Source organism: Dipteris shenzhenensis, chromosome 33 (genome assembly GCF_047967505.1).
Source record: "Dipteris shenzhenensis isolate YYH24624 ecotype China chromosome 33, Dip_SZ_1.0, whole genome shotgun sequence".
Classification (NCBI taxonomy): domain Eukaryota; kingdom Viridiplantae; phylum Streptophyta; class Polypodiopsida; order Gleicheniales; family Dipteridaceae; genus Dipteris; species Dipteris shenzhenensis.
Window position 1 is genome coordinate 33,174,180 of NC_141628.1, and position 26,721 is coordinate 33,200,900.

General features: G+C 42.1%; 1 protein-coding gene across 3 annotated transcripts; it reads left to right on the plus strand.

The window, feature by feature from the left end:
• The first annotated feature begins 17,748 nt into the window (after nucleotides 1–17,748).
• Nucleotides 17,749–23,252, plus strand: LOC147879998 (DDT domain-containing protein). 3 transcript variants are annotated; one of them, XM_087371806.1, is made up of 13 exons: nucleotides 17,749–18,151; nucleotides 18,265–18,335; nucleotides 18,529–18,588; nucleotides 18,710–18,842; nucleotides 19,015–19,187; nucleotides 20,039–20,490; nucleotides 20,603–20,720; nucleotides 20,807–21,150; nucleotides 21,283–21,728; nucleotides 21,846–22,056; nucleotides 22,257–22,418; nucleotides 22,542–22,630; nucleotides 22,776–23,252. In XM_087371806.1, exons 4-13 carry the CDS (start codon nucleotides 18,730–18,732, stop codon nucleotides 22,918–22,920), a joined length of 2,253 nt encoding a protein of 750 aa, XP_087227932.1. In that variant the 5' UTR covers nucleotides 17,749–18,151; nucleotides 18,265–18,335; nucleotides 18,529–18,588; nucleotides 18,710–18,729; the 3' UTR covers nucleotides 22,921–23,252. The 3 variants fall into 3 exon arrangements, with proteins under 3 accessions (XP_087227932.1, XP_087227930.1, XP_087227931.1); XM_087371804.1 differs by having other exon boundaries at nucleotides 17,749–18,335; XM_087371805.1 differs by lacking the exon at nucleotides 18,265–18,335.
• The last annotated feature ends 3,469 nt before the right edge of the window (nucleotides 23,253–26,721 follow it).

Genomic DNA, 26,721 nt, shown 5'->3' on the forward strand with positions numbered 1-26,721 from the left:
TTTCTTTTATAGCTTCTTGCTCTGCCACAAGGTCTACCAACCCACTAGGTTGGAGGTTGTTGCACCACTGATGCCCTTCTGGTGAGGGTGCACTACCAGCTACATGTTTGGAGCCCGGTGCTTTGCCCCTTGCTGGTAAGGAAAGAGAAATTAAAAGAGTTGTCCAAGTGGGAGCATACATTACTATCGTTTGCTTCTTGTAGCCGGTTGGCCTCCTTGCGGATCTTGGAGTGGGCGTGGAGCTACAAGGTAGTTGCATAACTTCGATGAGGTATGTAGAGCTCAACCATTCATGAACATGGGAAAAATTGAGGTTTAAGTTGGATAGAAGCTTATATTTCACCATGGAAAAGTTTTTAGGCTCTTCTGGTAATACTACAAGAGAGACCACGAAGACGGCAAGAAGACAAATGCATGCTAAAGATATGTGGCAAAGCACATAGAAGTAGCAAGAGGATGAGTATCATCAACAAAGCAAAGGATTGAGAGGAAAGACCACCCCACACAATTTGTAGTAAAGGTCTCTTAATGACAAGAAGTGTCCAAGCATGATGACTCAGCATCCAGCCAAATGATGTCCACGCATGTTGAAATGATAGTGGGTGAGTCTATGGGGGTTAAAGGTCACTGTGCCTTTACCCCGGTTATGTACAATACTCAAACACATATATAAATGAATGAAAAAGAAGATTAGGGTGTTTTGCACCCAACAAAAACTTGTGTGGCTCTCTCTTTCTCTCTCTTCCTCTTCCGTTCTGCTTCCGTTGAGAGCACTCTCAATTGGTATCAGAGCTCGGGTGATCTAGCTGAGCGTGCATGAATGCCTAGAAGCTCAACAGCTTTGTGGGAGAAAGGCGAAGCTTTGTGGGTGATTTTACTTGCATCCGAGTGAGCAGAGACCTTGAAGGAACCTTTGGAAAAGTCACTTTGGCTTTGCAAACTGGTTTTGAGAGCCTGTTAAGTGTTTTCAAAGAAAAAGTCATTCTTTTAGATTTTCCTTGTTCTGTTCAATGACAGAGACTCTGTATTGACTTGTAGAGGTAACCATTGCTTGGTTTTGGTGTCCATTTCACTTCGGGAGCTTGGAAACACCTTCATTCTTGAATTTGGGATCATTTCATTGGATTTCTGACTCACTGTGTCGGTTTCAATATTTTTTTACCTGGGTGTTAGAACTCAAGTTTGGAGCAACCATTTGCAGATCTATCAGTTTCGGTGGACTCAGGAGGTCCTAAAACTTCTATGTTGCCCATCATTCGCACTCTGGTGGAGTTTACAAACAGTTCAGTTTCCAAAAACTTTTTTCAATCCATGTGTTGGACCCAGTGATTGGGACCATGGTTTCCAAAACCATCTGTCCCATTGCGTTTTGGATGCCTAAAAACCCCTACCTGTTAGTTCTTACGTGATTAGGTGGAGTATTTTCAAAGTTAAAGATCTCTGTGTATTTGATTTTGTCTCTTTGTTATGCATTTTTCATTCTAAGGTTTTGAAACCTTAGATTTATGCCACATGGCAGTGGATAAGTGTTGACTCCCATTTCTCACTCATCGGTTGGGATTTTGGAGTTCCAGCAGAAGAGAGATATTTGCAGATTGTCTTGCTGAGTTTGATTATGCAATGGTGCCCATGTTTTGAGGTAGCTCAGGTTCTATTTTCAGTAGCATTCATTGCTGTAGGACCATGATTTCTTGAGCATACCTTATGCAGATCACTCTGGTTGTAGTTTGAGCCATGTGTGCTCATTCGTGGTGTGCATTAGGTTGCAGTGGATGTTTTTTAGGCCATTTGGATGCATTGCGATCCTTATTGGATGTGCTGATAGGCCTAGATTGCCTTGTGGGATGCTATTTTTTACGGACGCTTTGAACATGGATGCTATTTTATGCTGAGGGACAGCTTTGACACATTGCAGTTGATGCACTGATAGTGATATGCTCTCTTGGAAGAGATATTGTTGATGCATATGCCCATGGACGGTGTTTATGCTTGAGCCATTTGGCACTTATTGGCATTTTGGATTGCCATTGCAGTTGGCATTTTCTTTTGGGCCGGATTTGCTCATATGGAAGCATAGTACATGCACATGAATTAGCTGTATCTTTGGATGCTTTGAGCTTTGAGTTTTGGTGATACTTCACTCTATTGTGGCATACATATTTGGGTGCACCTGGTATTTGGTGTGATTCTCTCTTGCAGGCACTAGCATTTGGGATTTTGCTTTATTTGCATCATGGCATCCTCTTCCATGTCTGAAAAGGAGTTTTTCAGCATTAAAAAGTTTGATGGGACAAACTTTTCTTTGTGGAAAGAACAGATAAGGGATGTGCTTATTCAAAAGAAGTAGATAAAACCCTTGCAAGGGATTGCAGCTAAGCCTGCAGCTATGTCCATAGATGAATGGAATGAGTTGGATGCATTGGCAAAGTCTACCATTAGACTTCATCTTGGGAAAATTGTTTATTTCACAGTAGTCACTGAAAAGACTATAGAAGCTTTATGGAAAAAGCTGTGTGCTACATATGAGAAAGAGACAGCCTCAAACAAAGTCTATCTCATGAAGAGATTGTTTGAGCTGCACATGAAGGAGGGAGTATCCATAGCTTTGCACTTGAATGAATTTAATATCATTTTCAGTCAGCTTCAAGCTCAAAAGCTGAATTTCAATGTGAAAATGAGGGCAATATTTCTCTTATGCTCATTACCATCCTCATGGGATACTTTCCGTACTACTATCAGTAACTTTGCACTTGGTGGAGTATTGCACTTTGATGATGTGGTTAGTAGCTTGTTGGCCGAGGAGATTAGACGGAAATCAATGGAAGGCAACAAGCAAGATGCAGCCTTAAATGTGCAAAGGGGTAGATCACAGTCCAAGGGGAAGTTTCAAGAAAGAGGGAAGTACCATAGCAAGTCCAGGGCACGAAACATTGAGTGTCACTATTGTGGAAAGAAGGGCCACATGAAAAAGGATTGCTACAAGCTTAAAAAAGAGCAAAAGGATAAGAAAAAGAATGCAAATTGGGGTGCAAATTAGAAGGAAGAGAGTCCAAGGGAGGACAAAGGAAAAGTGAAGATCGAGGAGATCAATGCAGTCACACATGATAGTGACAATGACATTCTCTTCATGTCTAGTTTATTTGTAGAGTTGCTTACCACTTCAGATGATGCATATTCCCAGGATTGGATTTTGGATTCTGGTGCTTCATTCCATGTTACTCCCCATAGGGAATGGTTTTCCACTTATGACAGTGGAAAGACAGGTTGTGTGCACCTTGGAAATGACTATGCATGTGACATAGTGGGAGTAGGTGACATAAAGTTTTCTTTTGCAAATGGGTCTGCATTTATTTAAAAAAATGTGAGACATGTACCTAAGCTGACCAAGAGTCTCATTTCAACAGGTCAGCTAGATGATGCTGGTTTTCAGACCATCTTTGGTTCTAGGAGTTGGAAAATTCAAAAGGGCTCTAAGCTTTTGGGGAGGGGTGCCAAGCGTGGGACTTTGTATCCCTTACATGTATCAAGGGTCTTTGATCATGTTGTTGCAATAACTGAGCAGCCAAGCACTTCTTTATGGCATTGTTGGTTGGGCCCTATGAGCCAAAATGGGATGAAACTCTTATGTTGTTTGGGTTATGTACTACATTTGAGTTTCTCTAATTTTGAATTTTGTGAGCACTGCCTCTATGGGAAGCAAACTAAATCAGCCCACAAAAGAAGGGGAAAGAAAGAGTTTGAAAAGCTTGATTTGGTGCATTCAAATGTATGTGGCCCATGCCTACATGGTCATTAGGCGGGGGCTGAATACTATGTGACATTCATTGATGATGCAACTAGGAAAGTGTGGGCTTATGCTATAGCTCGAAAGAGTGATGTGTTCTAGGTATTTCAAAAATGGCTGGCCTTAGTTGAGAATCAGTCAAGTTGAATGCTTAAATGCCTACGGACTGACAATGGTGGAGAGTATCTCTCTCATGACTTTCAGCATTTTTGTGATACACATGGTATTAAGAGGGAGCTCACATCCCCTCGTACTCTAGAGCAAAATCTAGTTGCAAAAAAGATGAACCGTACCATTCAAGAAAGGTTGCAATGCATGCTTTCCAATGCAAGTCTTTCTGGTGGTTTTTGGGCTGAGGCACTGAAGACTGTAGTGCATGTGATCAATAGATCACCTAGTAAGCATTTGGATGGTGGTATTCCTGAAGAGGCATGGAGTGGCAAGAAGCCCTCTTACTCTAATTTGCGTATATATGGGTGTGAGGCATATGCACATGTGCCAAAAGAGCTTCAAAAGAAGCTAGATCCTAAGTCTAGGAAATGCATCTTTCTGGGTTATGGTGAAAGTGGAGAGATGGGCTATCGTCTCTGGGATCCAGAAGCAAAGAAGATCATACGCAGCCATGATGTAGCCTTCAATGAGAAGAAGATGCATAAGGCACCCATGAGGGATGTGGAAATGAGGAGAATCACTTTCCAGGACATGAATCCACCTACATATGTAGATAGACAGCAAGCTATCCATGCACCAAATGTGCAAGAAATGGTACCACCAAGTACTCCCATAGGTATACAATCAAGGGTAGATGATGGATCATCTATTACTGGAAATGATGAGCCAAATGTGGCTGATATGCAGGTGGGACAGCAAGTTGAAATGCCCTTGAGAAGATCATCTAGAGTGTCTAGACCGCTTGATAGGTTTGTTCCAGTGGTAGACTATGTGATGGTTACTGATTGCGGGGAGCCTTCTTGCTACAAAGAGGTTATGATGTGCGAGGATCAATGCAAGTGGGAGTATGCTATGCAATCAGAGATGAGTTCACTTATGAAGAATAAGACTTGGGACTTGGTTTCTTTGCCACATGGAAAGAAAGCATTGCCATGTAAATGTTGAGATATTGAGCTCCACTCGTGATATGCCAGGGTGACCGTTGTGCATTTATGTCACCGACTTGTTAGCTACAGATGCGGTTGGTACATTGCTCATGAATAATAGCTGGATGACAGCTATCTTTATGTACTCTAATTAGTGGCTTAGTTAGTATGCCACCTTAGTTACTTGAGTTTGGTTTGAGACCCACATATAGGGTTCACCTATTCTTTTGTACTAAGAGAGAGTTCTTTTGGCTTTCACAACTAAGAAGAGGAAAACTATTTTCAGCCTCCACCTTTGTGTATATTCCCCCATTGTGTATGTGAGAAAGCTGCAAGTGAGACTCCTTACTTCTCTCCCACTCTCTTCACATGGTATCAGAGCTCGGTTCGTGGTAAGGAGCTCAAGAAAGCAAACTAAGTTCGTAGTGTCTTGGTAAGAGGATCAGTGTTGCTCTCCTTTTTCGAGTTTGGGAGCAAATCTCTGCAAGTAGCACAGCCGAAAAGTACAAGAGTGCACTGTCTCAGATTGGGACACCCTTCGCAGTGCGGCAAGAGGGCGGCAAGAGGGTAGTATATGCTTGTTGAGGCCATTTTGGGGCCCATTTTGGTGGCAGAAGTTTTCCACAGGCACTCAAAAAAGTGCTTGTTTTTGTTGTGCGACCACTGTTCTACAGGTTGGTGGAAAGTTATCGTAGAAATTACATTGTATGCTTGTGCGCAGAGATATTGGGAGTGACAAAATCATTCTTATTGCATGTTAATGCATAATCATCACTAGGAAGTGACTGTGTGGTCAAATACCGGCAGAAGTTGTATTTTTTGCAGTGACAGAATATTTTTGTAGTGTTCTGTAATGGCATCTGATGCTCTTTCACAGATAGTCACTAAAAAGCTTGACAAGAACAACTTCCAAGCATGGAAGTTTAGAATGACGAATTTCCTTAAGGGAAAAGGCTATTGGAAGTTCATTACTGGAGCTGAACAAGAACCAGTTATTCCTAATATTCCCAATCAACAGGAGTTGCAAGCATTTAAAGGATGGCATGAGAGAGCCAGAAAAGTTATGTACTAGCTGTCTATCAATATTTCAGATTCTATGATTGTGCATATTCAAGATGCAAGCATGCCGAAGAAGGCATGGGATACTTTAACAAAAATGTATAGCACAAATATGCAAGCCAAGAAAATGCAGCTCAAGCAGGAGTTGCATAATGTACAGAGAGAAAATATGAGCATCATGGACTACCACATGAAGGTGAAGAAGTTTGCAGATGCACTTGCTTCCATTGGGTTGCCAGTGGAAGGTAATGATTTAGTTTCTGAGACCTTAAATGGTCTAGGAAAGGATTATGCACAGTTCCGGACATCCATTGCCGTCCGTGAGAATTTTTCTGATTTTGGGGAGTTGATTGCTCTTCTAATTTCTGAAGAGCAGAGAAATGGTGGTGCATCTTTTTCAGGAGGAACTTCAAAAGAAGCTATCTTCTACTCAAATGCTAGAAGAGGTAGAGGCAGAGGTAGAGCAGGCCGATCTGGAGGCCATGGTAGAAATCAAAATATGTAGCAAATTCAAGAAAACCAGTCCTATGGAGGAGGACGTGGTAACTTTAGAGGCAGGGGGAGCCAAAGAGGTCATGGTGGATGGCAGAGAGGCCAAAATGCAAACAGAAATGTTGAATGCTACTACTGTGGTAAAATGGGTCATATGGTTAAAGACTGCTATAAAAAGCAAAATGACATCATGACTAGAAAATTGCAGCAAGGCAATTACGCATCCTCTAGTAGACAGGGTGATGACATAAATGAGAATTTATTTATACTGCAGCACATGACCAATTCTGTGACAAGTGCAGAAGAAAGCAATGATGTGTGGTATGTTAACTTAGGTGCGTCAAACCACATGACAGGTCATGCAGAATGGATGCAAGATGTAAGGAAAATGGAAAGATCAGGATTTGTGGAGACTGGTGATGATACTGCACATCCTATTGTGCAGATTGGTAAAATTCCTTTGTCTATGCAAGATGGGAAAAAGAAATACGTGTTTGATGTATTTCATGTCCCGAATATGACCACGAACCTAGTTTCTGTTGGTCAAATGGTTGAGTAGGGCTTGCAGGTCAGATTTAATCCTCATGGATGCTTTGTTGAGGATATGAAAAATAAAGGTCACTTGATAGCAAAAGGTAAGAAGAAGGGCAAGATGTTTACGTTGGATGCAGACATGCTTGAATTGAGTGCAGCAATGTTTGCACATAGGACCGATGTAGTTGCAGATATTGATATCTGGCATAAACGCATTGGTCATGTTAATGTACAACAACTTAAATTAATGCAAGCCCAAAATATTATTGTAGGATTGCCTAAGTTCAAGGTTGCAGAAATGCATAAGGTATGTGAAGCATGTTAATTTGGAAAACAGGCAAGGAAACCATTTCCTAGACATGTTCAAGAGAGTAAGAGGCCATTGGAATTAATCCACTTTGCATCTATTGGAGGTTGTCATTATTTTGTCACTTTTATTGATGACTACAGCAGAAAAGTTTGGGTATATTTTATGAAAAAGAAAAGTGAAGTGTTTGGGCATTTCAAAGCTTTTAAAGCTATGGTTGAAAAAGAAACAGGCTTGCAAATAAAATGCCTAAGGTCAAATGGAGGGGGAGAGTACCTCTCAAATGAGTTTGCAAGGTTCCTACAGGAGCATGGCATAAAGCAGTAATATTCATGCAGTCATACTACTCCACAGCAACATGGACTTGCAGAAAGGAAAAACAGGCATATTGGAGAGATATGTCGTGCCATGCTCAACGAAAAAGATTTGCCAGATTATTATTGGGCTGAAGCAGTTGCTATAGTAGTCTACATAATGAACAGGACTCCCACTGCAGCAATACATGGCATGACACCAGAGGAGAGGTATACTGGTAGGAAACCAGATATTTCTCATTTGAAAGTTTTTGGTTGCATTGCCTATGTTCAAGGGTTTAGGGTTTAGAATTTAGGATTTAGGGTTAGGGTTTAGGGTTTAGGATTTAGAGTTTAGGGTTTAGGGTTTAGGGTTTAGGATTTATTATTTAAGAGTTTAGGATTTAGGGTTTAGGAATTAAATGTTTAAAGTTTAGGATTTACGGTGGTTAAGATGTTTTGGTATTAATTGTTTAAAGTTTATCCAACCAACCATATATCCAATCTGTTGCACAAATCAAGAAAATTCTTGATTTGTGTAATTTTTTTATTTGTACAATAGGTTGGATATATCTAATACTAGGTATGATCCTTTGCAAAGGCTTAACTTTAAGTAATTATAAGTCTACCTAGTTAAAGTATCCTACTTATTAGGGACAAGCACATAGCCTAAAAGCACACCGATTCATATTTTCTTACATTCATGCTGCATGGTGTATCAAAAGAAATGAAGAAGTATGTGATAAGAAATATTCATAAGAAATATGTATTCCATATCATGGATTCATACCATGGATATCTGGTGGTTGCTAAAGTAGAAAAATGATATGGATTCAATGATAGTGTAGTTTTCTACAAAGGCTTTTGCAAAGTATTACATATTGTAACAAAGATAAGCAAGTATGCTAAACCTCTTCCAGATTCTATGGTTTTAAATACCTACCTTACAAATACATTATCTAATTCTTCATTCTTTGACTAACAAGTATTATACACATGGAAGAAAAGCATACATGCTAAAAGTACTTGTGTAAATTTTAATATTTCCTTATTTTTTAAATTAATTCAATTCTTTGATTGAATACCTTTTTAAAATTTAAAGGTTATTAGTATATAATATACATAATTTTAAATGTTATTAATGTATAATATTAATAATTTATATATTTATTTAAATTTATATAATAATTACATTATATTTATATTAGTTTTTAAGTTAATAATGTATATTTTTATTAAAACTAAAATTTAATATCTAATTAATAGCAAGAAGAATATTGTAGAGATTTTTCATATTAAGAACTACCTTACAAATACATTCACTAATTCTTCATTGTTTTAAGCACAAGTGTTATATAAAGCACATATAATAGAAGACTTCCCATTCAAAAATATTTTCATTGTTATATTTTTTTAATTAATGTATTTATATATATATATATAATTATATAATATTTATATTAATTTATAGATTAACAATATATATTTTTAGCAAAATTATATTTTAATATTAGTTAATAAAATTTTATTATATTATGGAGCAAAAATACTATAAATGTATTTCTTATATTAATAAAGTATCATGAGAAGAGTTTTTGGAGAGATTTATGGTTAAATTTTGTTTTGAAGTTCTTGCGTACGCAATAGGTAGAGAGGTTTGAGTGGTCTTGAGGTTGAGAGAGAAATTTGTAATAGATTGTTTTCTTTTTTTTTTTTGAAAAATTATTACATGCCCAATAGGCTGAGAGTTTGAGGTTGAGAGAAATTTGTGACAATAGGTTGTAAAAGTTTAAGGTAAAGAGGGAAATTTGTGGGAAAAAAGATTTAATGCAAAAGATGGTTTTTTGAAGTTGTTGCGTGCGCAATAAGTTTTTGAGAAAAGAATCGGATTTGAAAAAAAATTCAAATTTACAAAAACTTGATTCTTAGAAGTTCTTGCTTACGCAATAGGTTGAAAATAAACTCACCTCTTGCAACATTTTGAAAATTTTGAGAATCCTACAAGAGGTTGATGAGAAGAGAGAAGCGTGGAGGTGTGAAAGAATGAACTTTGAATGAAAGAGAGAATGAAGAACGTTCTACTTATAGTGAACCTAAAAGAACTCAAAAAACCTAAAAAACTAAAAAAAGCTGACTTTACCTAAAAGCTACCTATTTCCTATAAAACTGTACTTCTCAATCTCTCTCACAACTTTCCTAGAGCTTCTCCACCTAGGTACTCCCTCCCTCCCTTCCCTTCCCCTCTCCTTCCTCCCCTCCCTTCCCCTCTGCTTCCGCTTTCCATCCCCTCTCCTCCCTTTCCACCTCCTCCCGCTTCCCATCCCCTCTCCTCCTGCTTTCTCTCTCCCCTCCCCCCTCCCTCCTTCCACTTCCCCCTTCCCCTCCCCTCCTCCTCTTTTCCCCTGTCCTCTCCCTCCTCTCGCTTGCCCTTCCCCTCCCTTCCCCTCTCCTCCCACTTCCCCCTCCCCTCGCCTCCCTTCCTCCCTTCCCCTCTCCTCCCGCTTCCCCCTCCCCTCCCCTCCCCTCCTTTCCTCCCTTCCCTCCCCTCCCCTCCCTTCCCCTCTCCTCCCCTCTTCTCTCGCTTCCCCCTCCCCTCCCCTCCCCTCCTTTCCTCCTTCTCCTCCCGCTTCCCCTCCCCTCTTCTCCTGCTTCCCCTCTGAGCGGTGAGGGGGAGGTGAGGGGAGGGGAGGGGCGGGGCGGGGGAGGAGCGGGGAGGGGAGGCGAGAGGGGAGGGGCGAAAGGGGAGGGGCAGGGCAGGGAGGGGAGGGGAGGGGAGGGAAAAGGGGAGGGGCGAGCGGGGCGGGGCGGGGCGGAGAGGGGAGAGGGGAGAGGGGAGGGGCGAGAGGGGAGGGGCGGGGTGGGGAGGCGCAAGGGGCAAGAGGGGAGGGGAGGGCCGAGGAGGGGAGGTGAGGGGGGACGGGCGGAGACCCTCTCCCCTCCGCCCGTCCCCCCTCGCCTCCCCTCCTCGGCCCTCGTAACCCCCGCTACCCCCCCTCCCCTCTCCCCTCCCCTCCCCTCGCCGCCCCTCCCCCCTCGCCTCCCCTCCTCGGCCCTCCTAAGCCCCCCTCCCCTCTCCCCTCCCCTCCTAACCCCCCCCCCCTCCCCTCTCCCCTCCCCTCCCCACCCCTCCCCCCTCGCGTTCCCTCCTCGGCCCTCATAACCCCCCCTCCCCTCTCCCCTCCCCTCCCCACCCCTCCCCCCTCGCCTCCCCTCCTCGGCCCTCCTAAACCCCCCCTCCCCTCTCCCCTCCCCTCCCCACCCCTCCCCCCTCGCCTCCCTTCCTCGGCCCTCCCTTAAACCCCCCCTCCCCTCTCCCCTCCCCTCCCTTCCCCTCCCCCCTCGCCTCCCCTCCTCGGCCCTCCCCTCCCCTCTCGTCCCTCTTAAACCCCCCCTCCCCTCTCCCCTCACCTCCCTGCCCCTCCCCCCTTGCCTCTCCTCCTTGGCCCTCCCCTCCCCTCTCGCCCCTCGCGCCTCCCCGTCTCATCCCACGGCGGGGAGGGGACGGGGAGGTACAAGGGGTGGGGAGGGGAGGCGAGAGGGGGGGAGGGCGGGAAGGGCGGGGAGGGGAGACGGGCGAGGAGGGGAGGGGAGGGGAGGCGGGAGGGGTAGGGAGGGGAGGCGGGAGGGGCGGGGAGGGGAGGCGAGAGGGGAGGGGGGGAGGGGAGGCGAGAGGGGAGGGGAGCAAGGACGACGGGAGGGGCAGGGAGGGGAGACGGGCAGAGAGGAGAGGGGCGGGGAGGGGAGACGGGAGGGGAGGGGAGAGACGGGGAGGCGGGAGGAGAGGGGAGGGGCGGGTAGATGGGAGAGGAGGCGAGGGGAGGGCGGGGGATTAACCGAGACAGGAGGGGAGGGGAGAGACAGGGAGGCGGGAGGAGAGGGGACGGGCGGGCATATGGGAGAGGAGGGGAGGGGAGGGCAGGGGATTAACCCCCAACTTGTTGTGCATGCAACAGGTTGGGGGGGTAATCCCCTCCTCTCCTTAAGTGGGGGTCCTTCGGGGCTCCAAAAAAAAACTAAAACATAAATTTAATTAATTTAATTTAAAAAAAAATAAATTAAATTTTAAATATATAAATAAATAATTAGAATAAAATTAAATAATTAAAAAAATAAAAAATTAAATTAATAAATTTAATTTAATTTAAAAATAAAATTAAAAAATTTTAAGAAGAAATTAATTAAAATTTAAATATATAGATATATAAATAAATAAAATAAAAAATTTTAAAAATCAAATAAATTTTTAGAAAAATTAACTTAAAATTTGTAATCTATGTTTATAAAATATTTTGAATTAAATTATTTATGTTAAAAAAAATTAGATTTAAAAATAGTATCTAGAAATATAAAAAAATATTTTTAAAAATATATTTAAACTTGTAAAATTTCACATTTCCAAGTGGTGGTGTTGTACCTTCAGTAGCTCAACCATGACCTTACAGACTATAGAGCAGCCTACTAGTCAGGAACCTAGTAGCCAGGACCCTACTCACCAAGAACTTGGACATGAGACTTTAGAGCAGCCTACAAGTCAGGTGCTTGGAATTGAAGAGCAAACTACTGAGGAGCTTGCTACTGAGACTCCAGTCTCAGAGCAGCCTATTAGTCAGGACCCTGGTAGTCAAGGGTGCATTGAGGACATTAATACTGTCTTAGAGTAGCCTATTAGTCAGGACCCTGGTAGTTAAGGGCCTGGCATTGAGGACATTGGTACTAAGGAACATGATGGCTGACGGCTTCATAATCACAAGTTTTGAACTTCGCAAGTTTTGAACTTCTATGTAAAGTGAATATCTAATAAAAAGTTAACTACTTTTTTGATTTCTTTACTCTCATTATTGTGTATAAAGATTGTTTATGAGGTCCATTTTATACTTAATGGTGTATTTCAAACTTTATGTCAATGTATTTTTATAGTTAAGGGTGTTTTTTAATACCAAGTGAGGTGTATATGTACACCACTTACACATAAAAGGATCTATGTACACTACCTTTCTAAGGGGTTTATGTACACCACCTTTCTAAAAGAAATGGTCATAAAGGTGTTTGCACAGCACTTATACATAAAGGTGTTTATTTACACCACCTTTCTAAGAGAATTGGTCATCTATTGATGTTCTTAGGTGATAGTAGCTCAATTCATAAGAAGTTATGAAGATGTTTATGTAGACCACCTCTGTAAGAGATTTGGTTATGTATTAATATTCTTAGTACTTAATCACCAAATCTTTTGTTTGGAGTTGTCAAATCTAGTTCAAAAAACAACATTACTAGTATATTCAAAAATTTTGGACTGTTTTTTAGTCCATTTCTCAAATTGGACTTTACACAAGTCCAAAATTTTTGAATAGTGTGTTCATGTGCTCACTGCTTGAACTGATAGGCACCCCCTTGTATAGGGAGAATAACGTCTAGGTCAATACAATGTGGGCACAACATATCAAGAAAATGCAAGAGAACGAGACAACTATTTGTGCCCGACAATGAAAATGATGAGGTAAATGAAATCAAGGGGACAAACACACTAGTGCATGGCATCTACACAGTATAAGAAATGGTAGATTTTGAAGACAAAACCTTAAATGTTGCTTCGTTAGAGGGGTTTTCCCCACTAGGGCTTCTATATGACAAGCATTGCGAGGAGCTAGCATTCCCTACCCTTTTCTATGGGCAAAAGAGAGACTATGGGCCAACAACAATAAGAACATACCAAGACATTGTCAAGTGAGAGCTTAGACACAAGGACCAACAATTTGCGCTATGCATTGAGAACTTGTCCTTCAAAACCATGAAAGTCCTGGTCCAACAAATTGTATCCTCGAGCTGGGTTAGAATGTGCAAGGGACAACTCCAAGGATTTTGCATAAAAGCACATGCAATGCTTGTCGAGACAAACATAGAGCAATTGCTGCAGTCAAAAATTGGTTACCGGGACTTTGTTTGCTTGTGCACATCAACCGATTACAAGCAAAGGTTGAACAAAAGTGTTCGCAAAATGCTCAGGCAATTGGGCCTGCCAACATTCTTCACGACATTCTGTGCTGTGGAGAAACGTTGGGAGCCCCTGGTCTCTTGCCTCCGCAAGCTCTATGACAACACAGACAATGGTGGGCGCACAGAGGCCATAGATGATCTCCAGAACATTTTCCAATCAAACCCTATCACGACTATGCAATACTACACGCATAAATTCTGGGCCATGACGATCTTGCTAAGACAAGATGACAGCATATTGGGCCCCATAGAGTTTTTTTTTTTCATCAGTGAATTCCAAAACAAAGGAAGTCAACACGACCAAAGACTTATATGGAGAAGGGGTGCACCCACCTACAATGGTGACAATGCAGAGGCCGTTGAGAAAGAGGTGGATAGCCACATTTCCATGGACTCCTCCCGACTACCATTGCATTTGAGAGATATTCAAATGCATAGGCATAGGCATAGGAAAACATGCACTAAATCAAACAAGAAGTGCCAGTTCGGCTTCCCTCGTCCACCTCTTAGGGAGACACGTGCTTCTCCCCCTACAAAGCAAGGATCATGAAGGAAGGCACATGAAAAACTCAAAGACAAGTTTTGCAATGCTTGAAAAACCTGAAGCACAATCACTCAAGCTTGAGGATGTTTTGACGAAGATAGGAATGACAGAGGACAAATACATGCTGGCACTGTGAAGCACCATTTCAGAACCCTCCTTGTTTCTACAAACACAACCAAAAGGTATATACACAAACAACTTCAATCCCACAATCTCAACATTATGGGAGGCAAACACAGACGTGCAATTTGTAATGAACCCACATGGGGCAGCCTCCTATTGTACATCCTATATAACAAAGATCGACAAAGAAACAAACAACGCAGTCAAGGAAGGAATCAAGCACATTATCGAAAACAACTTGCTAGTGAACTCGAGCACATATGGAAAGTTGGGAATGCCATACTTAACACGAAAGATATCAGCGCACATCAAGCTGTTTACCTATGCCTTTCACTATCGCTCACAAGCGCCATGAGAGAATTCATCTACATAAACACAAGCGCAACAAAGGAACAAACACTTTTATTAAAGAGATTGTCCCAACTTGAGAGGCTGGAACGGATGTGTTCTTTGATGACATCATCAGCAAGTACATCAAATGGTCAGACACCTCGAAAAACCTGTGTCTCGCAGCATTTGCAAGCGAATTGGACACAAAAAGAGGGCGAGAGCGGAGAAGGAAGTGCATCAAGATGATACTATTCAACAATTACAACAAGCATACTAATCTTGAGGAACACTATAGAGAGAAATGCCTCCTCTGCCTGCCATTCAGAAAGGCAGAGCATTCATTGGATAGCATACATGATACACCCGACATGGCATGACATGCACGCTGCATGCAGTGAGATAATATTGGAAAATGAGGCTTTGTTCAATAAAAAAGGAACATTCCAAGATATCTGGGTGTCCAACAACACTAAGGACACTTCGAGTTCAACAGATACATTGATATCGATGTTTGATGCCAACAAGTTTGAGAAATGCGCACCGTAGACAACATGAGGACACCAAAAACTGCACAACATCATCCAATTAACCTCCTGACAAACAAGGCATACTATCGAATGTACCACAAAACAAAAAAAGAACAACGTGCCATTGTAGACGACATCCTGTTGAAAAAAAGGCTAAGACCAGAGGAGAGGTTCTAGATATGTTCGGGAAAACATTTGCAGCGATGCTGCTTGTGCAAGTGCTGCTGCGGCTATACTCACACAAAGAGGCAGCATACATCAACTTACCAAGAGCACTTTTGCTAGCTTACATAGGAAAAGCAACCAGAGGTATAGGCAGAAGTACAATACATGCAGCCCTTCACCTACCACTTATTGCAAGCAGTTACACAACCCTTTCGGCAGGCAAGCTACAAACACTGTTAAGAACATCGAGCTAGTTGTCATCGATGAAATTTCAATGATGGGTGCAAACATGTTCACGGCGGCGGCTGATATGCGCATGCTAGAAATACGGCACAGGCACGATGAGCCATTAGGCGATGTGGACCTCCTTTTTTGTGGAGACTTCTGCCAAGCAAGCCCCATAAAAGACTCATGGGTGTTCTCCCAGCAACCAGGGGCGAGAAGTTCATTGCTAGGATCGTGCTAGACGGCAAGAATATGCTACTATGAACTAAAACAACCAATGAGACAAAACAACGGCCCTTTCCTTGAAATGTTGAACAAAATCCGCATTGGTGCACAAACAAACGAGGAGCTCATGGAGTTTCATAGTGTATATGTTCGACCAATTCCAAACAAGCGCAAGACACCACATCTTTTCTACACAAACGCAGCCAAGGATGAGCACATCAACCTCATCTTTCAAACATTTGAAGGGGACCCGCATGTTCTTACAGCAATCGACCACAGACACAGAACATGCAACAAGAGGATCAAAATCCCTCCAAACTCGAGAAAAACAGCAGGCTTGCACAAACAATTGAGACTGAAACCCGGCATGATTGTGGAAATCTGTTCAGGGAATTTTGACGTCAAGGACGGAATAGTGAACGGAGCAGATGGGGTCTTCAAAGGGTCAGACACAGAGAGCAAACCACCGATTCTTGGATTAAACTGTCCGATGAGGCAGCAGGAGCGAAAGCTCGTGCATTGATTAGAAACACAAGGTTCAACCATGGAACCCAGTTTCCTATACAGCCGGCATCTGCACAAACCGTGCACCATTCCCAAGGCTTGATAACAGGCTAGCATTCAACCCTATTAGCATAAAAAAACATGGCCTTGTTTACACAGGTTTGTCAAGGGTGAGGGACCCAGCAAACTTGTACCTCCTCGCACCTATACAACAGGAAAAAATAAAAGTGGAGCTTAGGGTCCTGCAAGAAATCAGGCGTCTCCAAAAAGAATGCCGGTGGGAACTCGAGGACATGAAACTCTGGAGCAAGGACACTACGAGGGTGGACCTGGTTAGCCTAAACACAAGGGGATTCAATAGCCATAGAGAAGAAATCCTGCGATGCTCGTACCAAATGAACGCAACGATAGTATGTTTGCAAGAAACAAATGTGAGAAGTGCCGATGAGGTGACATTGCCAAATCGGAAACACATTGCGACAACAAAGGGAATGGGGCTCGCAACATACTACGATAACACTTTCGAACTTAAATACGCAAAAAAATTGAACGAAAACGGTACATAGTGCATCCTCACAATCCTAAAAGCAAAGAACAACAAAGAACAAGCAATAATTAATGTTTACAAGTCCCCGCATGCATCGCACAGAGGCCTCATATCAGCGCTGCAAAAAATACAAGCGAACCTTACAAGTGCAATTCAAACATGCGCTGTGGGTGACTTTAGGATCGACTACAACAGGGTCATCAACAAAAAATGAAGCCTACAAGAAGGAACAACTAGTCCTTGCGCCAACAACAATCCATGGAACTACTTTGGACCACCTGTGGACATCATCGCCCACAAAGGAACAAATTTTATATATTGGTTAAACCATTCACTGACACACACAGGGTATTATGATGTAAGCTAGGCCAAATGAACGTTGTTCAGCCTTATTTAACTTTTTATCCAATCTCTTATGTGTTTTATGCTTGGTTAGAGGTTTAACCGTGTGGGATGATTCTTTGCCTCTCTCTCTCTCTCAGACACACACACACCTTTTTTTCAAAGAAGAAATTACACGTAGACACAAACACACACATTTTTTTTTGGGTGAAAACACACACACACACACACACACACACACACATTTTTGGTTATACGGGAAACCTCAAAAGAGGTTAAAAGCCAAAAATTACAAATATAAAATACACACTTTTTGTAAAACCACACACACATAGAGCACCATGTACCCACATTCGTAATCACATGGCTGGAAGAGCAAGGGGCTCCCCTCCGTGACACTCCATGGGCAATCTGAGTGAGGAGGAGTTGGAAGATGTGAGACACAAACACAGACATAGACACACACGTACAAGAAAGCATGCACGTACGCACATGCACACGCACATGCACACACAAATTTTTCTCACACACGCGTGCATGCGCACACCACAAGCGCGTGTGCGCGTTCGCACACATCCAAGGGACAACACATATGTTATGAGGCACCACCATGCCTCCCCTCTTCTCTCTCTCTCTCTCTCTCTCTCTCTCTCTCTTTGTTCTCTTCTCTCTCTTTTTGATGTGAGCGCGCGCATACTTACATGGTTTTGTTTTTTGCTTCATCTTCACATCTCTGCACTCTTCTTCTTCTTCTTCTTCTTCGTTTCCCCCCAAAAAGCTTCATCAAGAACACCCTCACCATTCAATCACAGTCCTCCTCCCCTCCCCAGACTAGCTTTGCTGCAAACTCATACCCTCCGCCATAGCCATCCTCTCCCAAATTCTCAAATTTGCCGCAGCATCTCAAGTCCAGCAGGCTCTAGACGCAGCAGACGAGGCACAGGACGCAGTCTTAGAAGCAGAAATCTCAAGAAGAGCAGGAACACGAGGACGAAGATCAGAGAGAGACCAGCCCGGCGAGCGAATTTGCAGCAGGGAGAGCCTTCCACAGCTCGCCAAGTAAATTCTCTCGCAAATAGCAAAACCCTTTGCTTGCCTCTCTCGCAGCTCCCTTCCCCCCTTTGGTTTCGTATCCCTTCGATCGCCACCTTTCCCGCTGCATGGCACCGCAGGGCTCCTCCTGCTGCATTTCGCTTTTGCCCCTGACGTGCTCTTCGTTTTGCCGGCGCCCAACTATCTCGTTGTACGTATCCTCTTCTTTCCTCGTGTCCGTGTGAAGAAGTCTGCAAATTACGCCCTAGTTTGATTTGCTTTCGACTGTTCATATCCCTAGTGAACTACGCAACTGCCAACATGCCTTTTTCACGAAAGGTCATGTTGGGTGGCGGGAATCTGGCATGCCCATGAGTTTGTTCATGATTTTCTTTGGATGGCAGAAATTTCTAATGCACCGAGAATACGTGTTTGTCGCTGACGCTGCTTGAAAGCTCGTTCAGGTAAGTCAGTTTGGAGAATGCTTGGCTGTGGTTTGAGTTTTGTATGTTACCAAACTAGGAGAGAAGAAAAAGGATTCTCGTTTGTGTGGCAGCTTTTAACTCATCTTCATTTTTACTACAGCGTCTAACGAATCGGCCCTTATGCCGCTCTTCAAAAGAAAGCCGCATGGCCTCACAAAACCGCCAGATGATTTGAAATCGCACGAGCTTGTCTTCCAAGTGCGGTTTACTAAGGAGATATTCAGAGATTATGAGTATCCTGTTCCTGGTTCCATTCTATTTTCATATGCCATCAAATGCTAGCATGTTGCAACGTGCCATTTCTTTTCCTGTCGTCGTACGTAATAGGTGTGTGTATTCCACATCTGAAGAGTGAAATGACGCTTTAACAAGTACTGCCATTGTTTTTCTCAACTCCGTCCCCAGAGAATATTTGAAGAGAATTAATCTCTATCGTCAAAGAGTGTGGACATGTAAGGTAACAGGTAAATCCAACTTGACCTACGAGGAAGCTCTTGTTTCAGAGCGCAGAGCAACAGAGAAAGTACAACAATTTCCCAAAGAGTTTATGGGCCCTGTACTAAATCTGGTTCAATTCAGTAAGTTTTCCAGACACCAGTATCTAATTGCCTTATTTTGTGGTATTGTAATAACGGTGACTTCTCTACAAATAGTCAGCCTTTGTATCAGTTTTATTGTTGCTCTTTGAAGAAGCTTTTAAACACTGCTCAACTTGTGTCCAAGACTATGTACGGTGGCTTTTGCTGCATACCCTTCTCTGGTTCTTGTATTTTTCGAGGATGAGTTTGGGCATGTTCCCGGATTCATCTAGATATATACCCTTCTCTGGATCTTGATTGGTTTAACTGCAGATTGCCTTCTTATCTTAAAGGCTTTGCAACATATTTCTTGTAGCTTTTACGTGTGCAACTGTGATATACTGTTGTTTGCACTAGAGCTTGTGCGTTTCAGTCTCGTCTACAAATCATGTTCCTGGAATTTGGAGCATGAATTCGTGTATAGATAGAGGACAATACTCTGCTTGTTTGTTTAGGGGATGGATGTATCCGATTTACACTTCATGGGAATATCACAACTGGGTCCATCTAAATTCCGCTCTTCAAAATATGTGTCTGCCCAAGGGTGATGTAGCATGTAGATTATGGCATTTGCGAGGGGTCTGATGGATTCTAGAAAGTTTTGTATGTGGTGACTGATCATTGTGGTCATGCGCACTAGCAGTTGATCTGGGTATAGGCTGTGTCTAGACATGTACCAAGTTCTTCTGTGTACTGTTGAAGAGGGCTGGTTGAAAAGAACATTGCTGACCCTTGCAAAGCTTTCCTTCTATATTTGGGATGTAGTTCTTCATTTTTACCTACAAGTCTAATTTGGCAATGTGCAAATTCAAGATCATTTACAATGTGTTTTTTGTTTTCTGGGTACTCAGGTGTACTTAGGCTTGATGAGCTTGTGAATACGATATTGAAAGCTTACAAAGAACACTTTGTGGTCGGTGAAGAGATAGTTTGTGTGCAAGCGAACTCTACGCGTCCATGTAAGGTTATGAGAACAATTACACAAGAGGAGCAGGAGGATAAAAGTGGCAAAGATGAGTATGAAGTAGGATGGTTAGACAGTGACAAGAATGTAATACGGACATCCATAGAGGCAGCAGATAGCTTAGTCAGGAAGAAGAATCCATTTACAAGAGCACTATTAAAGTCTTTCATCCGGGAATCAGTCACGGATAATGCAGTGAGGAATGCACCCTGGGTGGTTCACGAGAAGCTTTGTCGCAAGTACAAAATAACAACAGACCCCCCAGAAGAATTGAAAAAGTTTTTTTTGAAACAGGAGCCAAGCAGCCCAGAAGCAAATGGAATTGGCAAAAGATCACCTGTAAGCCTCACTTTGATGACCTGGCACGGCATTTTGAACTCTCTGAGCTTCAGATCCCCTTTTAATGAACTCTATGTTCTGTGCTTTCTTCTCCCTTTTTCCTTTTGATCAGGATATGCGACAATCAGGAGATATGGAGCCTGAAGCTCATGTGTACAAGAAACGAAGGAAAAGAGATACAGAGGGATCTAAGGAGGGAGGAATAAAGTCAGAGGATGATGCGTCAGCAGGTATAATGTTGTCACTGTGCATTTTTTAAAGGTTTCGAGCTGGACAATAATTGTGATATTCATTGCTAGCTACATGCCCTGTGCAGGTTCAGCTGAAAAACTGAAAGTTGTTAAGTATCCCATAGAGGATTCTCTTGTTCAGCCATCTCCTGATGACCCTCCCTTCTCAGAGAGGCCGGTTCCATCCTCAGATTTCCCTCTTCCAATGGACTGCATTGGGCGCCTGCTGATGGTCTGGAATTTCTGTGTGCTATTTGGAAAGACCATCCGTTTGTCTCCATTTTCGCTGGAAGAGTTTGAGAAGGCCTTGGAGTGCAAAGAAGGAGAATCGACACTGTTGAAGGAAGCAAACCATGCCTTGCTGAGTTTGGCTTTGAGTGATCCTGCAATCCATCAGGCCTTTGTACAGAAGAGGCGGCGAAAAGCAGAAGTGAGGCTCTTTTTTCTCTCTACTACAATCTGGAATGATAGGATTGTATCACATGAACATCTTATATGATGATTGCACGTGGTCAACCTCAAAATTTTAGGGAAGCTGATGTTCTCTTGTGGTTGTGGACAGGTTTCTATAAAGACATTGAAAGACGATCTGTCCAACTTTATGGAACTAGAAGGTTTAGAGAAACTGGCACCACATGCATCTCCAATACGCAAAGGATTGTATAGGCAGTTGGAACCTTCTGTGAAATTAGACATTCTTTGTGAACTGGTGGACCGGAGTCTTGCTTCCACTGCAGTTAGGGATCAATTGGATCTCTATATTGAAGAAAAGCAGGCAATTGCAGCACAGAAAAGGAAGGAAGAGGTTGAAGAAATAAGGAGGGGTAAGGAGGTTCAAGAACGTTTAAAACAGATTGAAAATACAGATACTGCTCATGATTCTTCCGCCGCTAGCACAAGAGTACACCCGGAGGATAGTGACTCTGACGGAGGTGCGGAGGATGAAGAGCCCCGCTTGGAGACAAATATCGACTTCAATGGTTTAGCCAACGGAACGTGTGAAAATGGGTAGAGTTTGCATTCTTTGATTAGATTTTCATTAGTCTCACAGATTTGGTTTATTTTTAACTTTCCTGTCCTTGTATATATTTGGCACCGTTTATCTAAGTCAAATGTATTGGACAGGGTTATTGAAGATGACACTGCCCTGGCATCTTCTCGGTCAAGGCAATCAATGCTCAAACTCAAGGCTGCATTGAAAGAAGCTGAGGAGAAAGAGAAGGAAAAGAGAAGGATTGAAGAACGGAAAAAAGTCCAGGAGAAGCAGAAGGCTCGAACGGAAGTATTGAAGGAGCGCAAACTCCAAGAAAAGAAGATGATTGAGCTGCAGAAAAGGGTAACAACCATCTCTGTACATGGGCATGCATTTCCTGAGCATCTATATTTCTTTAAAACATACAATCCTTAATTAAAATCAAGATCCTTGAAAGTTTTGTTGGAGCAGAGTCTCGGGTTTTTGAACATGGTAATGATTTATTCTGAGTCTCGGGTTTTTGAACATGGTAATGATTTATTCTGTGTTGCTTTCCTGTACAGCAAGAACATCTTGAACGGGAGATGGAGAAACGAATTATAAGAACAAATCCTTTAGGGAGAGATCGTGATTACAATAGATACTGGTTTTTCCCTAGAGAGGGGCGGATCTTTGTGGAGAAGGAAGATTCAATGAAATGGGCATACTACGGTGCAAAGGAAGAGGTTCGTAGTGAAGTATTCTGTACCTATCATGCTGTATTTTTGGGAAAATTTTGTAATTCGAGCTGGTATGCCTTTTTTGTTTCCTTCATTTTGCCAAGTATAACTCGGTCTGGTGCTTTCCAGCTTGATGCGTTCTACGGGTCCTTGAATCCCAAAGGTGTAAGGGAAAGGGCATTGCAAAGGCAAATTGAAAAGCAGACGAACAAGATTAGGTAAGACCTGTTTCAGCACATTTTAGAATATGGATACACATGGGTAAAGTTTGCTCTGACATTGCTTACGTGGTTGCTGACATTTTTTTGAAGGCTAATATCTGATATTGTGGGGTAAATTTTCTGTCGTGCACTTCTGCTGCAGTGATGCGTTGCAAAAGAGAACCAAGGATATGGCTCAAAGAATTGCACTTGAGGATGCTCTTATACGGCGGTCATCTAGGGTTAAGTCTGCACCTCAGCAACAAACAAGTGTGGTTGCTTATAAAAACAAATATAGGAACTCTTGAGTAGATGAGAGGCTTACAATTTTGTTCCTTTGTTATTATACGAGCAGTTCTTTTGCATCTGAGCATGCAAGCCAAGGATAAGGGCAAAATCATAGGCAATCGATTGATGCATTTCTCCACATTGGAGGCTTATGCTGTTGTAACCATGTTTTGCATTGCCTAGTTTGGCAGGCTGTTTTTTAAATGGCACAAGAGTCTTATCTCTCAAGTTGTGGAGTTGTTTATCTTATGGGGAAGAAAAAGAGAATAGAAGAAATGTCTATATAATTTATGAATGTACAATGACGTCTTTCAAACCACACAAGCCTTACTGATGAGATTAGATGGCTACTTCTGGTGCTGACTTAGATGATTCTGGGTGATTGATATTATTCTGTTACAATTTTGCTTTGTGCTTTTGAACAGAAGTTCCTGTATTCATCTAGATATATGCTTCTGCATTATTAGCATACATGCAAATTTCATCTTGTGAAGTTTTCGTCCATGTTGTGGTCTGCTGATATTGCGATAAACTCTTTTTATCTTAAGTGGTGCGTTGCCCTATCAGCTAGATGGTCTAAGCATTTTTTTGCTTGGATGCTTAGTCTTCACAAGCTGTTGTAGCTTGATTGAAGAGCATGTGGACTACTTTTCGATTAGCCTTCTCCTTTAGTGCTAGCCTTTGTCCAGCTGAGTCTGCCCTTCACCTCTGGAGTGCTGACAGAAACTCAGTACGAAGACCTTTGTATAAATGCAGGCCAAGTATGTGTGCGTGTGTGGATTTGTATGTGTGAGAGCATGTGTTTATACTGTTGGGCGCTGATGACATCAGTGGGGATGTCATAGTAGCTAGTCCCTGCTATGTGTGATGGCTATGCATGATGAAGTTTATGGTTTTCAATCTTATGAGTGACTATCATGAGATTCAAACTGCACTATGTGTTGTACTTTTAGAGGATGAGTTTGGGCATGTTCCTGGATTCATCTAGATATATACAAGGTGTGCTGGCAAGTTACCAGTACCCATCATTATACTCTTGTTTCTGAGCCTATGCACGATACTGTATGCATGCACTCAGAAGTCGTCTATGTATCTATGCAGATTAGCTACACCTTGTTAGGATTTGTATTTTGTATACTATATCTGAATTATGTGCTTGATAGCCATGCCCAAAACCCCCAAAATATCAATGTATCGACAGTCGGGTCATGCAGGGCAACGTTCAGCTTCTAGTCCAAAAAGTCATGTTACCTTTTTCAATGCAAGATCATCTTGGTTTAAATTTAGGTTAGGAGCAGCTTAATTAATACTAATGATGTCTAGCGCTAAATTTTTGGCCTTATGTATATGGGATATGAAATGCTTTTGTTTCACTTTTGTCTTTTAGCTTGTATGTGTGACCATAACCACAGGATGTCTACAAAATGTTATGCAAGAGTTTGCTGTAGACCTGTGAGGTGGAGACAAAGGAAATCAAGAACCCGAGGCATTAGAAGTAGCCTTTTTGCTGCGGTAGTTATTTGTATATCTGATTTTCCTTTGGTTCTCACCTTGTATGATACTATCCTCGAAAGACAATATTGGATAATTCCTACTAGAACGAGCTAATTCCTTGTGCCTCTTGATTACAAACCATCACCTCCATTGGGGACATGGGTGTGCTTTTCTGTTTTCCATCACCAGCTGCCTAAGTTGTCCTTGGTAAATGTCTTTTCTATGTGGTTGCCTGGCTACCCTTTCCACTGTGCTATTTCCTCATGAAATTTCTGTCGAGAATATGTTTGTATTCTCACTAAGTTTGTTGGGCAGTTTTGCAAGAATAAAACGTTCTCTTTGAAATCTTTAGCTCTCAATTTATTCTCATTGGGGTTTTCACTAATTTAAAAAAAAAGAAGTCTCTTATTTTTCGCAACCTCATGTTGTGATCCACTTGCTATTCTGAATTTTGATCCGCCAGTCATAGAAGCAACATGGGTGTTCAGTATGTCATTTTTTTCAATGAATGGCTTTCGGATCGAATTGATGTCTTCTTATTTCACTGACGTGCTTGTACAGAGAGAATGTAATAGAATCGAATGGTCATATGTTGTACTGTATTTCACCGTGTCATTTATAAATTTCTGCCCTGTTAATTGGGATGGATGCATCTCCTCTATATTACTTGTAAAATCTGAGTTAAGATGCATTCCATGTTGAGGCTACTGATTACAAGAGTGTCTTGGCCACAACTTTTTTTTTTCACGTTGATCACGATCTCATGCCATGACTCTCCTAGTGTCATGTCGGATAGTACAACCATGGCCTCATGCTACCCGTCCACCGTCTTTGCCTCTATGCTTGCCTCTATTCCTTTGAGCTAAAATCATCGCCTGTGAGGTGCACCAATAACTTATCTATGGTTTCAACCTCTCTATTTAGTTGTGCATAATTGTGCATAATTGGGCAGATGGGTTATCAATTATTCAATGCTATGTAATAGGCGAGACTCAAGACTCAACTTATTAAGCATGTGTGATGGTTGAGAATCTAGATCATACAACAAATATAATACTGTAAATCTAGATCATACAACAAATATGATACTGTATACACGATCCGGCATTATCACCAAGTTACTTGCATTGGGCCTGCCAAGTTTTTAAGCTTTTTGATAAGCCTCAAGTTTGCACAGCGGTATACTAAGCGCTCGAGTTGTCTTGTGCTCATTCTTATTTTTGTATGGATCATGGAGTAGTTTCTCTCACATGCTCTTATTACACATTTTTGACAGTTGAAGGGTGAAAGGGATCGACGAGTAAGACCATTTTTAAAAGGCAGAGACATCTCTCTCCTGCAACAATCTCTTGAGAGCCAAAGTCAACACTTGAGGATTGAAGGAGCCATATGTGTCCCACTACTTAATGTGCTTTCACACAAATCTCTTTCATTTTGAACATGGGTCTAGAGAAGAACATTTCCCCACTGTTCTAGTGTTGAGTAAGCTTAATGTCCAACTCCAATTGCTCGTGCTTTATGAGCACTAGAGAAGTGTAGGTATCTCTATCGGCATGCAACTCCAGGTATTTAATAAGTCAGTTGACTTAAATAGTGGAGGTAAAAAGTGTTGCAAGCTCATGGTCAAGGTAGTTGTGCATATATATTCACCTACTCAAATTACAACAGGAGCAGAAGTGGGCAGCTTTGTTATGCCAATCCTTGTAGGATCCACCTGTAATAAAGCTACCAATTATTCAATGCCATGCAATAGTCGAGACTCGAGACAACTTATGAAGCATGCACCATGAATTTTTATCATACAACATATATGATACTGTGTACATGACACATGCATTATCACTAAGTTAATTGCATAATATGTTGAGAATTTAGATCATACAGCATATATGATACTGTGTACATGATACATGTGTTATCATTAAGTTACTTGCATTGGCCTTGCCAAGTTTTTAAGCTTTTTGATAAGCCTTAAGTTTGCACGGCAGCATACTAAGTGCTCGAGCTGTCTTGTGTTCAACTCTTTTTCAATTGTTGTATGGATCAAGGAGTAGGAACTCTAGTTTCTCTCACATGCTCTTGTTGCGCATATTTTTGATATTTGAAAGGTGAAGGGAATTGAGAAGTAAGACCATTTACCAAAGGATAGAGACGTCTCTCATCTGAGACAATCTTGAGAGCTGAAGTCCAGACTCGAGGAGCCCTATGTATCCCGCTAAGTGTGCTTCACGCCAATCTGTTTGCTTTTAGACAAGGGTCTAGAGAAGAACATGTCCCTACTGTTCTGGTGTTGAGGAAGCTTCATGTCCAGCTCCAATTACTTGTCC

Coding starts and splice junctions, on each gene's coding strand:
- LOC147879998 (XM_087371804.1), top strand. CDS start 18,730: ATGCCGCTCTTCAAAAGAAAGCCGCATGGCCTCACAAAACCGCCAGAT. Junction 22,057..22,256: donor TGATTGAGCTGCAGAAAAGG/GTAACAACCATC, acceptor TTTCCTGTACAG/CAAGAACATCTTGAACGGGA. Junction 22,419..22,541: donor ACTACGGTGCAAAGGAAGAG/GTTCGTAGTGAA, acceptor GGTGCTTTCCAG/CTTGATGCGTTCTACGGGTC.